General features: G+C 38.8%; 1 protein-coding gene across 4 annotated transcripts in view; it reads left to right on the top strand.

Annotated features, from left to right (window-relative positions):
- Positions 1-19,522, top strand: part of Ace (Acetylcholine esterase) — a 540,867-nt gene that overhangs the window by 315,405 nt on the left and 205,940 nt on the right. For all 4 annotated transcript variants that reach the window (XM_073960049.1, XM_073960046.1, XM_073960047.1 and 1 more), the window contains 3 exons: positions 8,456-8,594; positions 8,665-9,201; positions 9,285-9,492. In XM_073960049.1, coding sequence (XP_073816150.1) covers positions 8,456-8,594; positions 8,665-9,201; positions 9,285-9,492 — 884 coding nt within the window. The remainder of the gene's footprint in view (positions 1-8,455; positions 8,595-8,664; positions 9,202-9,284; positions 9,493-19,522) is intronic.

Below are 19,522 nucleotides of genomic sequence, written 5' to 3'. Positions count from 1 at the left end.
GACTTCGCGGCTTGGACTTCTTGTTTCTGAATTCCACAAACGACTGGCGTCCGCACATATATGTAGTTGATTACCCAACGTTTCAAACATGGCTGGAGATTAGTCTTCTCTATATCCTCGAACAGCTTGGCATGGTTGACGGTATCGAACCATGACTGTTCGATCGCACGGCCTTTTCTGGTTCAGTCCTCTACTGATATGTGTGGATATGGAGTCTACTGCTGTTGTAGTACTATGCATTTACCGAAATCCATGTTGATGTTGGGCAACTGGAAAACACCTTCTCATCGTGGAGAGGAGTAGTGCCTCTAGGATCTTTGCTACTGCCGACAGGAGCGAAATCGGCCTGTACGATTCACCTCTGCTGGCATCCTTGCCTGGCTTCAGTAACGGGACCACCCTGCCAACTTTCCAGGCTTCTGGTATGATATGGGTGGCTAACGATAGGTTGAGGACACTTATTAAATACTCAACTCCAGGTTCATCCAGTTGCTTAAGCATTACCATTGATATTCGGTGTGGGCCCAACGCTTTGGATGATTTCGCGTTTCGGATGGCATCTGCAACATCGTTCATCGTAAATTGTGGTGGTACCTCCGCGGCTGGAAAAGCTCTTCTTATGCGGCATAGCACACTTCTCTTCGCCCTATCACTCTCGGGGTGCTCTATGATATCAAAAGTGTTGTCAACTTTTGCGTTTTAATTTTACCGACATTTGTTGTTAACTCAAAAAATGCGTTAGAGAATCGCACTACTGATCTATGTCTCGTAGAAATAATACCATGTGGAAAGTATGGACCAACTCGGTTACTGCCATCGTGAGTTATCCTGCTCACAATTTTAGGGAATAGTTTTCAACTTTAATTTGTATTGTATTTATGTTCTTTTCATTATTTTGTGACCTGTTTTTGGACATTTGAACTTGCCGACGAAAATATGGATAGGATTAAAGTTCAAAAGTGTTGCAAAGGCAATATTGTTCCGATCGACTTAAAAATTTGACTACTCGTACCTATTCTATGACATTTATACATTCTACTTTTTTCTGAAATTTATCCACATTTTGAACATTGGTGTGGAAATATTTGAGATATAGTGTGTATTCTACCCAGCACGTAGGCAGATATAAGTTTTCGGGAACTGAAAAATTAGCACACGATGAGATTTCGTGCATGAAAATATTCTACAAAAATGTTGCTAGGAACATTTTGTGTAGGGTCGGTCCACTAGGACAAGAAATCGATATTGCCATGTGTTCACTTCTTTATCACTTTTCCCCGATCCTTTCTTATGAAAACTATGATTATATATTTCATTGAATTTCGTATGTGATTGTGTAGAAAACTCGGATACACATACCTGTTCCTGGCGGACAGATCCGCTTATTTGAATGTCTACATCTAAAGCCCTCATCGAGTATATAGAAAGATGACATGTCATCTAAAACATATGAAACAATGTCTCCAAACTGAGATATAAAGCCATTTTCTCAATGATGGATGGGGGTCAATGAAAAAAATTCATTATGTCATAAGTCAGAAATTTCAGCTATGGGATCCTTTGGGGTTCTCAATTGGGGCTTTCATTCCGAAAAGGAATGATCTTGAATTCTATTTTTTGCCACAGGGTATTCAGTAAGATTTCCCATAGAGACCACACTGTCTTTAATAGAAAACAAGGATGACTTCTCATAAAACACTGGATGAGAATACCAATAGACCTTTGTGAGAAGAGCAGTAAGACTTCTGACGAAAGAGGTTACAGGTCCAATCTTAATTCGATTGTCATAGAGCATTACTTTTGTTTGCAAAAATGTAAAGAATCAATTGGATCAACAAAATAGGGATGAATAGACTACACTTCAGAGGATAATAAATATCCTGTGAATCGTCCCTTAACTTAGTATAATATACCGTTTGCATATATGTTTTCTTATACATTTCTTTTAAAATAAAAAATTATTTTTAAAAAAATGTTCTTGTTCCAAATTTTATGTTATATTTCTATAACATGCCCGGAGTCGGAGTCGAGTTATTTTTTTCGACTCAGACTCCGACTCCAGCAAAATTGCTCGACTCCGACTCGTAGACTCCGACTCCAAAACCCTGGTCAAAGATTTATCCAATTTGAAACATGGGACTGAAATTAGGGGGCGATAACTCGATAAACATTAAAACGTGGATCTATTTTAACCACATTCAGCATGGAGGTTTTCCAACCAAAAGGAATTAAAACAAGTAAGAACGGTGTTAAGTTCGGCCGGGCCGAACTTGTTATACCCTCCACCACGAGTTGTATTGAAGTAAAATGGAATAATTAGTTTCCTTTCGTGTATGAAGATGACTTTATACTAAATTTCAGCAATTTCGGTTAAACAATGTGAGGCACCATTCTATGGGGGCTAGTTCAAAACGTCGATCTATACCGGCAGATTTCTGACGGAATGTTTTTAGGCTCAAAGAACACTAAATACCAAATTTCCTATATTTCGTTAACAGAATGTGGCTAACATTTAAAAAATACCGAAAATCAAGAAGTACGCTTCTATGGGGATATAGGAAGACGTGGACCTATACTGATAATACTGTTCTGGAATATTTTATAACTCTTGGAAGGCGAAATAACGAATTTCAGCCATTTCGGTCGGATATTGACGTCACAATCTTCAGTATTACGAAAATCGGGAGGTACCGTTCTATGGGGGCTATATGAAGGCATGGACCAATACCGACAAAGTTCTCGGGGAAAGTTGAATACCACCAACGTAGACTAAGTACCAAATTTCAGCCATTTCGGTGTGATAATGAAGCTAAAACCTTTAAAATACCGAAAATCGGGAGGTACCGTTCTATGGGGGCTATATGAAGGTGTGGACAGATACCAACAAAATTCTGGGGGAAAGTTGTATACCCCTAAAGAAGACTACGTACCAAATTTCAGCCATTTTGGTGGGATATAGAAGCTAAAACCTTCAAAATACCGAAAATCGGGAGGTACCGTTCTATGGGGGCTATATGAAGGTGTGGACCGATACCGAAAAAATTCTAGGGGAAAGTTTTATACCCCTAAAGAAGACTACGTACCAAATTTCAGCCAGTTTTGGTAGGATAATGTTGCTAAAACCTTAAAAATACCGAAAATCGGGAGGTACCGTTCTATGGGGGCTATATAAAGGTGTGGACCGATACCGACAAAATTCTGGTGGAAAGTTTTATACCCCTAAAGAAGACTACGTACCAAATTTCAGCCATTTTGGTAGGATAATGAAGCTAAAACCTTAAAAATACCGAAAATCGGGAGGTACGGTTCTATGGGGGCTATATGAAGGCATGGACCGATACCGACAAAGTTCTGGGGGAAAGTTTTATACCACCAACGTAGACTAAGTACCAAATTTCAGCCATTTCGGTGTGATAATGAAGCTAAAACCTTTAAAATACCGAAAATCGGGAGGTACCGTTCTATGGGGGCTATATGAAGGTGTGGACCGATACCGAAAAAATTCTAGGGGAAAGTTTTATACCCCTAAAGAAGACTACGTACCAAATTTCAGCCAGTTTTGGTAGGATAATGTTGCTAAAACCTTAAAAATACCGAAAATCGGGAGGTACCGTTCTATGGGGGCTATATAAAGGTGTGGACCGATACCGACAAAATTCTGGTGGAAAGTTTTATACCCCTAAAGAAGACTACGTACCAAATTTCAGCCATTTTGGTAGGATAATGAAGCTAAAACCTTAAAAATACCGAAAATCGGGAGGTACGGTTCTATGGGGGCTATATGAAGGCATGGACCGATACCGACAAAGTTCTGGGGGAAAGTTTTATACCAGCAACGTAGACTAAGTACCAAATTTCAGCCATTTCGGTGTGATAATGAAGCTAAAACCTTTAAAATACCGAGGTACCGTTCTATGGGGGCTATATGAAGGTGTGGAGCGATACCGACAAAATTCTGGGGGAAAGTTTTATACCCCTAATGAAGACTATGTACCAAATTTCAGCCATTTTGGTAGGATAATGAAACTAAAACCTTAAAAATACCGAAAATCGGGAGGTACCGTTCTATGGGGGCTATATCAAAACCTGGACCGATATATCCCATTTTCAATACCAACCATCCTGCAAGTAATAAAAACTTCTGTACCAAATGTTGACTCTCTATCTTTAAAATTGCGAGCTGTATCTTGATTTCAACAGACAGACAGACGGACGGACAGACGGACATGGTCCAATCGACATAGAATTTTATGCTGATCAATAATATATATACTTTATAGGGTCTCCGACGAATATTTCGATGTGTTACAAACGGAATGACAAATTTAATTATACCCTCCATATGGTGGTGGGTATAAAAATATGGATAACCATACCAAACGTGGTCTGTAGTAGAATTCTGTAACGTATTTTTCGAGTTACCGACAAAAATCGGTAAAATTAAAAAGGAAAATTATGAATGAAAAGTTGTATTTAAAGTTGGCAGCACTCTCAATATCGGTAGAACGTAACGACTACTACTTTTGATTGCTATTTTACCGAAAATTTTCGCTATTTATTGAAATTATAATCATTTTAACTTTACCAATTTTTGTCATTAACTAGAAACATGAGTTACAGAATTTCACTATTGATATAGTTCATTTTCAATTCAAAATATCCAAAAAGTAATATATAATATATATTAATCTGTACCAAATTTCAAAATTGTATCTTAAGTATTGTGAACTCTTTCTCTATTGATTTTATATAATTTGTCTCCATAATTAATAAAAACTCAACTGACAACCTTTAAAATAGCGTTACGTAACCCTAACCAACATTTAAAAATGAAATCCTTCGTACGTCCCTGCCAGGAAGTATGGACTTGTCCTGTAAGCAGGATAACAACGAACAGCATCGGTATACATTTCCAAAGGATCATCGAACAGACCTTAAACTGCACTTAGACACAAATGTTAAACTTTTGTGGAGGAGGTACCTTAAGGTACCTTTGGTCAAAATATTAGGAAATCAAAGGTTTGGACTAAATTTGTTCAATACATATCGTGCATACCATTTAAGTGAAATTTTTTAAATATTCGGGGGAAGTACCGGAAGTTGTGGACCGGTATTGCCTATCTTCGAACTGAAAGTATGACAAAATATGAGAAAAGCCAACTTTTGGATCAAATCGATTAGTTCGAGAGTTATCGTGCTCTCCAGCCACTACATATTGTGCCATAGGGGCTTTCTTACACCTTTCGGGCTGATTTCTCAAGAAGTATGGACTTTCCCCTAAAAAAACTTTTACCGTCGTAATTGAGGCAGCGAATGCAAGTTGATTCAAAAAAATCAAAGTGATTCGAGAGCAGGTCTTAAAGTGAATCCGTAATTTTGTGTAAAACGTACCCGAAGGAGTGGACAAACATAGTCCATATTCGAATCTGATCTATATCTGGTAGATATATTAGGATGTGTAAAGTATGGACCAAATCGGTCACTCCCTTCAAGAGTTATCGTGCGAAAATTTTTTCCTAACATTTTTGAACTATTGTGGGGGAGGTACCTGAAGGAGTGGACCGATATGGCTTATGTTCGAATAAAAACTATGTTTGGACAAAATATAACGAAGGCAAAATTTTGGACCAAATCGGTTGATCTTTTCGAGAGTTATCTTGCGCTCCAACCACTACACACTGTGTCATGGAGTTTTTTTTGCATCTTTCAGGCTATTTTCTCAGAAAGTATGGACTTGCCCTTAATGAGACATGTACTGTCGTAAGTGGGGCAGTGAATACAAGTTGCTACAACAAAAAGAGATTCGAGAACAGGTCCTAAACTGAACTTTTCCGAAATTTTGTGTGGGAGATACCCGAAGGAGTGGTCCGATTGAGTCCGTACTAGCACATCATCTAATTCTGGTAGAAATTTCACGATGTGCAAAGTATGGACAAATCCGTTACTCTCTTCAAGAGTTATAGTGCACCCAAATTTTCCGAACATTTCCGAACTTTTGTGGGGCAGGTACCGGAAGGAGTGGTCCGATATAACCCATCTTCGAACTTAAACTAAGTTTGGGCAAAATATTACGAAAGCCAAATTTTGGACAAAGTCGGTTCATCCGTTTGAGAGTTATCGTGCGCACCAGCCAGCCAGACAGACAGACGGACATTTCTAAATCTACTCCAAATTGTCTGAAACGGATTTCGGCCAAATATACTTGGGGTCTAAAACCATCATTTTGCCCGCACATTTTGTATAGCAAACTCGTGATACAAAACCAATATATTTTATATACGGAATTGTTATTGTGTTTGGTTTGGTTTTGTTGTTGTTTTTTTCCTTGTCAGTGGCTGAGGGTATATTTCCATCAGCACAGCTGACTGATACTTTCTTACATGTTCTTTCCAGTTTTGTATACCCTCAGCCTTTAGGCTAAAGAGGGTATATACACTTTGATACGACCAAAAATGTGTCTCATCGAAATAATGGTTTTAGACCCCAAGTATGTTTGTACGATATCCGTTTCAGACAATTTTGAGTCGATCTAGCAATGTCCGTCTGTCTGTCTGGCTGGCTGGTGCGCACGAGAACTCTCGAACCGATCAATCGATTCGGTTCAAATTTTGGGTATCGAAATATTTTGTCCAGATTTGATTTAAGTTCGAAGATGGGCCATATCGGTCCACTCCTTCAGGTACCTCCCCAACAAAAGTTCAATAATGTCCGGAAAAATTGTCTGCACGATAACTCTAGAAGGGAGTAACCGAATTAGTCCATACTTTGCACATCGTGACATTTCTACTAGACATAGATGAGGTTCCAATATGGATCCTATTGGTCCACTCTTTCGGGTACCTCCCACACAAAATTTTGCTTAAGTGCAGTTTAAGGCCTGCTCTCGAATCGCTTTGATTTTTGTTGCAGCCACTTGTAATCACTACCCCCATTACGACGATATAAGTTTTTTCAGGAGCAAGTCTATATTTCCTCAGAAATCAGCACAAAAACTGAAACTACCCATATAATACCATGTGTCGTAGTTGGAGCGCACGATAACTCTCGAACGGATCAACATATTTGGTTCAAATTTTGGGTCTTTCAATATTTTGTCCAAACTTAGTTTCTTAGTTCGAAGATAGACCATATCGCTCCACTCCTTCCGGTACCTCCCCCACAAAGGTTAAAATTTTTCGCCAAGATTCTGGGCATGATAACTCTAGGAGGGAGTAACCGAATTGAGCCAAACTTTGCTATTGGTAATATTACTTTCAGGCATAGATCGGGTTCTAATATGGACTATATCGGTCCACTCATTTGGGTACTTCTCACACAAAGTTTGGAAGAAGTATAGTTTAACAACTCCTCTCTGATTTTATTAATTTGTGATGGAGCAGGTTGTACTTGCGGCCCCTGTTACGACGTTGTAATTTTTTCGTGGGCAAGTCCATACTTCCTGAGATAATGATCCAAAAAGGTCCAGAAAATCCTACCGGCACCACCTAAACTGGCTAATGTGTAAAATAACCCTTTAAGAGAGAAATCGATTTAGCTCAAACTTTGTAAATTGAAAAGTAAAATTGTAATATATTTAAATTCAGAAAATTAAGTACAAAATTTTTAATTATATAGTCTGTAAGGAAAATATCCATAGAATAATAAAGAAAAAAAATTATTTCACTCCTACGGGTACACCCTACCCAAAGTTTGGAAAAAATGCACTCGTCTTGGATCATTCTGAATTTTGTTGCAACATGTAGGTTTTGCGGCCCTTTCCATCCTGGAAAATTTTCCCAACAGCCAAAAAACCTACAGAAGTATTGTGTTAAAATTTTTTCTTCGGGTACGTGGCTGAGGGTATATCTCTGTCGGCTCAGCTGACTGATACTTTCTTACTTGTTATATAGCCATTTTAATATTATAAACATAAGACATATTATAGGTACATTCACAATGCAGGGGTGGGAAAAACGCTAACAAAGCCATTCCACTAAGTTACTGTCGTTGCCTTATTTAAATGATTGGAATTGATTATTTGACTGGGGAATGTTTGTATTTCAATGAAGGACGAGTGTTTGAGTGACCTGGCAAATATATCAAAGCATGGACGTTTGACCATCCATCGACACGAACGGATGGATATCGGGGTGTTATGTTGGCCGACACATACGCTATCTGAAGGGATGACATTTGCAACAATTCAATTATAAATAAGTAATGTTTTGGTTATTTATGGAGTGAATGAAGAATAGCCATCGATATCGACAAGAAAATGAAGAAGAACAAAAAACAGAAATACCTACGATGGAAACAATGGAGGGAGGCACTCCAGAAGGCAGAAATGGTTAAATTCAAATACAATTTCTTTAATGATTGTTATTAAAGCCATTATTTTAGTTAAGAAACCAAACATAACCAAATTAAAACCGGCAATTATTAAACGCATTTCCTTTGTTTTCTTTTCTGTTTGCAGGTATGAGTACTTCCCTGGCTTTTCCGGTGAAGAGATATGGAATCCTAACACAAATGTATCTGAAGATTGTCTATTTATGAATATATGGGCTCCAGCGAAGGCAAGATTACGACATGGCCGTGGAACCAATGGTGGTGAGGTGGGTATATATGACAAAATGAAATAGGCTTGGACGTCTGTTATTAATCGTCTACCTTTCCTTTCCTTAGCATTCATCTAAAACCGATCAGGATCATTTAATACATAGTGCAACGCCACAAAATACCACAAATGGTTTGCCTATATTAATATGGATTTATGGCGGTGGTTTTATGACTGGTTCAGCCACATTGGATATCTACAATGCGGAGATCATGTCGGCCGTGGGCAATGTGATCGTAGCCTCCTTTCAGTATCGTGTCGGTGCATTTGGTTTTCTACATCTTTCACCGGTTATGCCAGGTTTTGAAGAAGAAGCTCCCGGTAATGTCGGTCTATGGGATCAGGCTTTGGCCTTGCGTTGGCTAAAGGAGAATGCCCGGGCATTTGGCGGTAATCCCGAATGGATGACATTGTTTGGTGAATCGGCTGGTTCGAGTTCTGTCAATGCTCAACTAATGTCGCCGGTAACGCGTGGCCTTGTCAAACGTGGTATGATGCAATCGGGTACCATGAATGCACCCTGGAGTCATATGACCTCAGAGAAGGCGGTAGAAATTGGCAAGGCATTGGTCAATGATTGTAATTGTAATGCATCATTGTTGCCGGTAAGTAAGCGCGGGAATTGGACATTCATTAAATGATTCTAATGAAAATGTGTTTTGTTTTTTTTTTCTGTAATTTGCCTTAGGAAAATCCTCAAGCCGTTATGGCTTGCATGCGAACAGTTGATGCGAAGACAATTTCGGTACAACAATGGAATTCGTATTCGGGAATTTTAAGTTTCCCTTCGGCTCCCACCATAGATGGAGCATTTTTACCAGCGGATCCAATGACCTTGCTGAAATCGGCTGATCTTACCGGTTATGATATTCTTGTTGGAAATGTCAAGGATGAAGGTATGTTAAACTAAATTTTGTTAATTTAATGGAATTTTTTATTGTTTTGGGTAAATCTAAATTCAAAAAAAAAAAAAAAAATAAAACATGAAATTTAAGTTAGCAGGACTGTGGTAATGGGCTTTTAATACGGTCTCCAACGTATAGAAAATATTTATTCTCCTTTGATAACGCGAAGAATGTGATCCAAAACATGGTGGCGACAACTGTTGCAAATGGGTCTGGGGTTACCTTTCTTTTCGAATATTTGCTGCAGTCAAACTACAACTCCTTAGGTCATGTAAGCTCGATTAATTCAATTAATTAAAAACAGCGCCTGTTATTCAGCTGGATGTTATTGTTGTAGCAACGCAAATATGCTCATTCGTGTATTATTTCTGTTATCTGGTTATGGTTCCTCTGTATTCAGACTCAAAAATTCTGCAACCTGGATTGGTTGCGTTCATAAAGATTCAGGAGACAGTAAGTGGCGTTGGGCAGTTAAACAAATGCAACGTGTCGTATGGTCCTAATCAACATGCAGGACATGTTTTGGGTATCTTGTCGTCAATTCGTGACCAGTGCGAATTGAGGCGGTTCCATCGTCCGGATCTTAACTGGGCTAAAACCACTCGTGTTTGTCTTGACAGCTGGCGTCCTTCTGTTGCGATGGGTGGGGTTGGTCCCCATTCGCGGATAGATGATTTCGCGTTTCGGATTACGTCTGCAACACTGCCCAGCGTAAATTGTTGTGGTCCCTCCTCGGCTGGGAGGGATCTTCTTATACAGCATATCACTCTCGGGGTACTCTATAAAGTACCGGTTAAAAACAACGCACAGTTACAGTCACACCTTTGAAAATAACAGCCGTTCTATCATCCTTCTTTATCGGATTCGAGAGTGATTTAACAGTACGATGATCATCACGCTCATTTGCCAGTCCCATCGTCTCGGTTTTGAAATTTGATATGTAGCGAGCGTCTGCTACAGTGATGATGTCCCGGAAAGTGCTCTTAGCTAGCCGAGGATTTGAGGGAATGGGCAACTCTCTGAAGCGGTGATCGTAAATTCTCTGAACCCTTGCCAATCAGTTTTTCTATGGCTCAGGAAAATACGGCATTCAGAGGTTATGAAGTCAGGTGGTTTATTTTCGTAGACGATGATTGGAAGGTGGTTTGAGCCAAAGGAAATGACGGGTTGCCAGTATACGTCATTTATCGGACCTGGTGCCACAATGAAGATATCTGGTGAGCTGTGACAATCTCCACTTATACTCGTAGGTACGTCTTAATTCACCATGCAAACGTGGAACTATCAATTTGGTCGGCCAGCGTCGCCAGAAAGGTGATCATTACCTAGGAAGGAATGTCAAAGCTCATGATGGGCACTAAAGTCCCCTGACACCAGGCGGTTATAGCTCGGCACTGCCATAAACACAACAAACAGCATCAGTTGTGAAATAAGAAGAATTGTATTGGCCAACAGATGCTACTATGGTTTAAGTAAGCAATTTAAAAACAAAGCCAAAACGCTGATACTACCCGTGCTAATGTATGGCTTCGAAGCTTGGGTACTTGCGCAAGCAGATAAGGCAGTGCTTGGTGTGTTTGAGAGGAAAATTCTTCGAAAGATCTACGGGCCGATTTGCGTTGACGGTGAGTATCGACGTCGTATGAACCACGAGCTATATCAGCAATACAAAGACATGAATATAGTTAAACGTGTCGAGATGCAACGATTGCGTTGGCTAGGCCATATCATGAGAATGAGCGATGATGAACCCGCTAAAAAGGCATATGAATACATGCCACATGGCGGTGCACGTAGAATTAGCAGGCCAAAGAATATATGGCGCAAACAAGTGGATGAAGAGATGACAAGGCGCGCTATTCCAGAAAGCGAAGCGAAAAACAGAGAATTGGAGATCTTTTCTTAGTTCGGTCTATGGAACAAATGTTCTGTAGTGAGCCAGCTAAGGAAGTAAGTAAACTTTGGATTAAATTGGTTGCCCCATTCAAGTGATATCGTCCTAGCGTTTTAGTGACATTTTTTAAATATTGGGGAGAAGTACCGGAAGTTTTGGACCGGGATTGCCCCATGAAACTAAGTTTGGATATAATATGACGAAGACCAAATGTTGGACCAAATCGATTGAACAGTTCGAGAGTTATCGTGCTGTCCGACCGCCACATATGGTGGCATAGGGGTTTTTTACACCTTTCGGGCTGTTTTCCCAAGAAATATGGACTTGCCCCTGAAAAAACTTCTACTGTCTTAATTGAGGCAGCGAAAACAAGTTGCTTTAACAAAAATCAAAGTGATTCGAGAGAAGATCTTTAGGTGAATTTATCCAAAATTTTGTGTGGGAGATACCCGAAGAAGTGGACAAATATAGCCCATATTCAAAACCTGATCTATATCTGGTAGATATATTAGGATGTACAAAGTATGGATTACATCGGTCACTCTCTTCAAGAGTTATGGTCCGCACAATTATAGGTACCTGAAAGAGTGGACCGATATGGCTTATCTTCGAACTTAAACTATGTTTAGACAAAATATTACGAAGGACAAGTTTTGGACCGAATCGGCAGATCCGTTCGAGAGTTATCTTGCGCTCCAACCCCTACACACGGTGTCGTAGGGGCTTTTTGCATCTTTCAGATTATTTTCTCAGGAAGTATGGGCTTGCCCCTGATGAAACTTGTACCTTCGTATGGGGGGCAGTGAATACAAGTTGCTGCAACAAAAATCAAAGCGATTCGAGAGGAGGTCCTAATCTGAACTTATCCGAAATTTTGTGTGGTAGGTACCCGAAGGAGTGGACCGATTGAGTCCATATTGGACCCTCATCTAAGTCTGATAGAAATTTAACGATATGCAAAGTATGGATCAAACCAGTTACTTCCTTCCAGAGTTATCGTGCGCACACATTTTCCAATCATTTTCGAATCGACTTCAAATTACCTAATACACATTTCGTCCAAACATACTTGGGGTCTAAAACCATTATTTCGATGAGGCACATTTTGCCCCTATGAAAGTGTATATGGACAATGTTTTTGAAAATTTAACATAGTTGAAGCCAAGTTTTAGCCTTTAATAACTCGCGAAATGTGTTTAATTATTATACAAATTAAATACTTTCGGATAAAATGAAATGTGATTAGACTTGGCAAAAAAAAAAAAAAAAATGGCCTTAAAAGTTAATTTGCGTGGAAGCTGTGGCTACATTTATGTTAAATAATGGGTAAAATGGGTTGAAGCCAACGTGCCTTTTTTCGTTTTCTCTCGATTTATAATTAAACCACACTTTTCACGATTTTCCCGTCAAAGTAAAAGTAGAAGGATCATTTCACTAGTGTATAACTTCACAAAATTTGATCTGCGTCTAGCATTAAATGATGCTGACATTTAGAAGCCAGATTTTAAGTGTTTTTTGAAAATTTATTCTAATTTCGTTCCGCAAACAGGCTTTTTAAAAAATCGTATAAAGGATTGTAGATCTCGCGATTCTGAGTTATTTGATATATGTGTCGTAAATGTAGCCTACACAGCTTCACAGAAATCTGCATCCAAATACGAAAATTTTTTGCGAATCTTTTTCTAAAAATCATATTTTTCGGGCCTAATTTTTTACAATTGTCATTCGATCTTGATTGCAAATTTTAGATTTTTTACGTTGCGGATCTAATAAATCTTTACTCGTGAAATTTCATCTACTAAAACGCGAAATACGAGAAATTCCAAGGTAGGAAAATCACCTAAATTGTTTTTCGAAAATATCGCGCATTTTATCGCGTATTCTGGGGGCCGTTTCTACTGCAATGAAAAAACTAGTGCAGCATCTTCGTTTTTGTGGAAACAGAGATTTAAAAACTTCACTGATAAGAGAGCTACATTAATTTTATCCTAAAAATAGTGTGTGATGCTACATCCAGGGTTCCTGATTGATCGCCTTGAAATAAATATGTATCGATGTAGACTTTCGTGGTGACACCGGATGAAACCGGATGCGGAATTTAGATAGGATTTGCCGTTTTCAAGTAAATTCGTGAAAACTTAAAAAACTAAAAATGTGAACTTTGACCTCGATTTCTTTAAAAATCCCTCCAGCGATTTTTTCTTCTTTTTGAATTTTTCTCATCTACAAACATTGATGTTTCAGAATCCGCAAAAATTTCCCAGGTGTAAGCAGTTTTTATTTCTTTAAGACGCACCGAACATGTTATAGTTTTATCAAGAGCAGATACAGGCAGCGCATTGTCCCAATATGAACTTTTATATCCCAAAAACGGTAAAACCTACGAAAATGTCATAAAGATCAATCTTGTAGAGAATTTTCACAGTTTTTTTTAATCCCATTTCGATAGGACTTGCGGTTTTCAAGCATAATCGTGAAAACCTAAAAAAAAAACAAGTGAGCCAAGGCTATAGTCGGGTAGGGGCCGACTATGTGATACCCTACACCACTTCCCCTGTGCATAAGCTTTTGACTGGTAAAATTCAAAATATTAAAATTGGGATAGCTTAGCGCCTTTGCTCTGAATGTCTTCATTAATACAGGCCAATTTTATTTAAACGCGTTTAAGTGCATCGTCAGAATAACTCAAATAAAAAATGGAAAAGTGGGATGTATGCCAACCATCAACCATCACATTCCGACCCCTGAATAATATCCGACCATTACCAAAATCAATAGGCTTCTTCCTCTGCAGGACTCCCATTAACCCCCAAAATTTCGTGACGATCCAATCAAAATTAAGACGTGTAGCGTAATTACAAAAAATTAAAAAATAGGACGTATTACCGACTATTGCTATATCTCCGTTATTTGGCCACATACGCCAACCTACTTTGCATAATTGTAAAGATGGGATTTTCTACTTTCATCGTCAGACTTTGTTTCTGGAAGGTCCCCAACCAAAGCTGTCATATTCGTCATTATTATTAAAATCGCAAAAATGAAAAGTTGTGTTCTATGAGCGGCTATTGCGATATCTTCGTTGTTTGACCACCTACAACAACCTGCTTTACATCGTTGCAAAGGCGATATTTTCTACTTTCATTAGCAGATTTTGCTTTTGGCATATCCCCTATAGAAGCTGAAACATTCGGTTTGGAAAAAAAATTGTATTTTTCTCCAAAAAAGTTTTTTGCCCATACCGACCTCTAAATATTATCCGACCATCGCCAAAATAAATAGGCTTTTTCCCCTGCGGGACCCCCATCAACACACAAAATTTGGTGACAATCCGATTAAAATTACGACCTGTAGCGTGATTTCTTTAAAAGTGGAAAAATGGGATGTATTACCGACTATTGTGATATCTCCGTTATTTGGCCACCTACGCTAACCTACTTTGCATCATTGTAAAGACAGGATTTTCTACTTCCATAGCCAAGTTTTGTTTTTGGAAAGTATCCAACAAAAGCTGTGTTAGTCGTCATTAGAATTAAAATCGAATAAATGAAAAGTTGGGTTCTATAAGCGACTATTGCGATATCTTCGTTGTTTGACCACCTACGACAATCTACCATACATCTCTGTAAAGGTGATATTTTCTGCTTTCATTAGCAAGCTTTGCCTTTAATATACCCCTTATAGATACTGAGATATTCGCTTTGAAATAAAACGTTGACTTTTTCCGCAAATAAGTTTTTTGCCCATTCCGACACCTGAATATTATCCGACCATCACCAAAATCAATAGGCTTCTTCCCCTCCGGGACCCTCATCAACGTTCAAGATTTGGCGACGATCCGATCAAAATTGCGACCTGTAGCGTGATTACAAGGTTTAGATGGACAGACGGACAGACGGACGGACGGACGGACACACATAGCCAGATCGACTCAGCTCGTCGAGACATTCATTTTGGTATATATAAGTATGGGTCTACGACCATTATTTCGATGCGTTACAAACTTTTTGGGCAAAACCAACTTATAATACCCTCCCCACATAGTGGTGTAGGGTATAACTATAAAAATGTGATTTTTGATCGCGATTTATTTAAAAAGCGCTGCGGCGATATTTTTGGTTTTTTTTATTTTTCTCATCTATGAACATTGTAGTTTCAGAATCCGCAACAAATTCCCAGGTGTAAGCTCCTTTCATTTAAAGTTGGTTCAAGAGCACCGTGAGTATTAATAAAATTATTTTCAAAGGGGTTATGTGTTACCTTTTTTTAATACTTAAATATAATAAAGGTTATTTTAGTCATTCTTTTCCTAGCAATCATTCCCGCTACAGGAAATCATTTTTGAGGAAAATACCATTACCGTAGTGTACAGCCATTGTATTCCCGGGAGCAAGGAATTATATTCCACATTATTATTATAACTCTATTATTTTTCAGACTTACATATATTAAAGCATGGTGCTGTATGCATATCCACACTTATTGTAAATTTTGATAACACGTTATAATCTTAAGTATTACTTTTACTATTGGCGCTCTGTAAAATTGTAACGTTTCCAAAAAGGCTCAATAAATTAAACCTTAAACCTTAGTGTACAGCCATTAAAATACCTAAAGTTGGGAGGTACCTTTAACAGACTTCACATCGGGCCGTATCATTTACCTTACAATCTGACAACCCGCAACATCTGTAAGAAGGTTATAACAAAATGTGGACCTACACTATTTCTGATTAACTTTTTTAACCACTAGAAACCTAAAAGTGCATATTATACCTATTTTGGTCAGAAGATGTAGCTAAAGTCCTCAAAGTAGCTAATATCGTGAGGGGCTTAAATGTTGAATTACTGCTATTTTTGTATGAAAAATAAGCTTAAACCTTAAAACAGCAAAAATCTTCTATAAAATTCCCAAAAGTGGGTGTACCCACAATGTGTTAAAATCCTTCAATCTACCGAGGAACCAGTAGACGCGTAATAATCAATTTTAGCATTTCGGATAGATAATTTCCTATCTAAAACCTTTAAAATGCCAAATATCGGGCGGAAACGTTCTTTGGGGGCAATACAAAACGTCGACCTGTAGAGGAATTCTGTAACTCATTTTTTTGAGTTGCCGACAAAAATCGGTAAAATTAAAACGCAAAATTAAGAATGAAATTTTCAAATAAAATTTGACAACACTCTTGCTATCGGTAGAATTTTACAACTACTTTTTATTGGTCGTTAACTTACCGACAATATCGTTAATTACCGAAATTATAAGCGTTTTAAAGTTACCGATTTTTGTCGGTAACCCGAAAAATGAGTTACAGAATTTCACTACTGTATTGACAAGTTTCCGAGGAAACGTTCTGTGGCCCCAAATAAGGCTAAATTCTAATTTTCATCCATTTCGGTGTGATCATGCGTTTAAAATTCAGAAAATACCCAATATCGGGCCTTACCGTACAGTATTTTCACTGCTATAACATTTGTTTCAGTCCCATTTCCATAGGACTTGCGGGTTCCAAGCAAAATCGAGAAAACCTAAAAACCGCTAAAGTGTGAACTTTAACCGCGATTTATTTAAAAAGTCATCCTTCGATTTTATTCATTTTTTTTATTTTATAATCTATGGACATTGTAGCTTCGGAATCTGCAAAAACTTCCAAGGTGTAAGCTCCTTTCATTTAAAGTTGTTTAAGGCGCACCGTGATGAGTTTTTTGCGCAATGACCCTACATTTTTCATAGACTATTATAAATTCAAAATTCAGTTTTTCTACTCTTTCCAATTTTATGTCTTTGACATGGTGTTGCTGTTCAAAGCTGCACTAAGCCCCGTCGGGCTATTGCTTTGCCAATCTGCAAAAAAACTACTGATCCGTTAATAACGATCAAACTGATCCAATTGCAAACCAGCGTTTCTTTTCATCGAATCGTCGGCTCATAAAATTAAGAAAAGCGTTTCGTGCATTCTAAATAGGAAAAATAAAAAGTTTTACATCGATATCTGAAAAGAAATAATACTCGTATTTATATTATTTTATTGAATTTTATAGTTTGTGATTTTGTGGTAATTGCGTATTAGTAATTAAAGTTTCGATAATCAACATGTATACGCACCGGTGTTATATGCTTCCATTTAGAAAGAATTAGGATTTGTGTTTTCTTTCTAATTGAATGTGTTGACGCCTAAACTATTTAATTCCATTGCCCTATATGTTAAGAGGTTATCCGAAAAACAAATTATCCTAAATGGGTAAACCAAGTGTTGCAGTTACTTACTTACTTAGCTGGCCCATTACAGAACATTTGTTCCATAGACCGAACTAAGAAAAGATCTCCAATTCTCTCTGTTTCGTGCTTCGCTTTTTGGAATACCGCGCCTTGTCATCTCATCATCCACTTGTTTGCGCCATCTATTCTTTGGCCTGCCAATTCTGCGTGCACCGCCATGTGGCTCGAATTTATACGCCTTTTTAGCGGGTTCATCATCGCTCATTCTTATTATATGGCCTAGCCAACGCAATCGCTGCATCTCGATACGTTTAACTATATTGATGTCGTTGTATAGCAGATACAGCTCGTGATTCATACGACGTCGATATTCACCGTCAACGCAGATCGGTCCGTAGATCTTTCGAAGAATTTTTCTCTCAAACACGCCAAGCACTGCCTTATCTGCTTGCGCAAGTACCCAGGCTTCGGAACCATACATCAGCACGGGTAGTATCACTGTTTTGTAAAGCGTTATTTTTGTTTGACGTGTTGTGGCTTTGTTTTTAAAGTGCTTACTTAAGCCAAAGTAGCATCTGTTGGCCAATACAATTCTTCTTTTTATTTCACAACTGATGTCGTTTGTTGTTTTTACGGCGGTGCCGAGGTATACGTAGTCTTTTACTACCTCGAAATTATAGGAAACGGAGATCGGTCCGATCTCAATGGACGCATTGCGCGTCGACACCATCAGCTTGGTCTTCTCGCCGTTTACCGCCAGACCCACTTTAGCAGATTCTCCTTCGACCTTCATAAAGGTATCGGTTACTTCTTTTACTGATCGTCCCATGATGTCTATATCATCAGCGTAAGCAAGTAACATGTGGCTATTGGTGTAGATTGTGCCACTTCTTTTGACGTTTGCCTCTCGTATAACCTTTTCTAGCAGGATGTTGAAAAGGTCACACGAAAGGCTGTCTCCTTGCCTGAAACCTTTTTTGGTACAAAACTCTTCGGAGAGGTTCTTTCTTATTTTAACTGAAGATCTTGTGTCATTTAGAGTCATTTCACAATGCCGAATGAGCTTTGCGGGAATACCAAATTCAGACATTGCTTGGAATACCTTTGAACGTAGCGGGCTGTCGAAGGCTGCTTTATAATCGACAAAAAGGTGGTAGGTGTCGATTTGCATCTCTTGGGTCTTCTCCAGGATTTGGCGCAGGGTAAATATCTGGTCAATGGTGGACTTGCCAGGTCTAAAGCCGCATTGGTATGGTCCAATTATTTCGTTGACAATGGGCTTTAGTCGTTCGCACAATATCCCTGACACTATCTTGTATGCGATAGGGAGAAGACTTATGCAACTATAGTTGGAGCATAAAGTCTTATCTCCTTTCTTATGGACGGGACACAGGATGCTCAGGTTCCAATCGTCGGTTACGCGTTCTTCCTGCCAGATGGAACTAACTAGCTGATGCATACACCTTATCAGCGTGTCGCCTACGGTTTTAAACAGCTCGGCTGGTAGGCCATCAGCTCCTGCTGCCTTATTATCCTTCTGCCGGTTTATTGCTGTCTTTACCTCATCTTGGCCGGGTGGTATACATTCAATACCATCTTCTGGGATAGGATCTGTGGTATCTTCGTCGACTTCGCTACAATTGGATACCAACAGTTTGGAAAAATGCTCTTTCCATATCCTTAGCACACTATCTGTATCAGTTACCAGATTACCTTGCTGTTCTTTACAGGAGGATGTGCCAGTTCCAAAGCCATCAGTTTGATGTTTCACTCTTTGGTAGAATTTTCGGACTTCATTCTGTCTCCTGTACATCTCGATTTGTTCACACTCCCGCTTTTCCATCTCTCTCTTTTTCCTGCGGAAAAGACGTTTTTCCTCTCTCCTTTTCTCCCGATACCTCTCTCGTG

Source organism: Musca autumnalis, unplaced genomic scaffold, assembly GCF_047663935.1.
Source record: "Musca autumnalis isolate F117 unplaced genomic scaffold, ASM4766393v1 scaffold_1, whole genome shotgun sequence".
NCBI classification, from domain to species: Eukaryota; Metazoa; Arthropoda; class Insecta; order Diptera; family Muscidae; genus Musca; species Musca autumnalis.
Note: the sequence above shows the minus strand (reverse complement) of the source record. Positions and strands in the feature narration are given on the sequence as shown.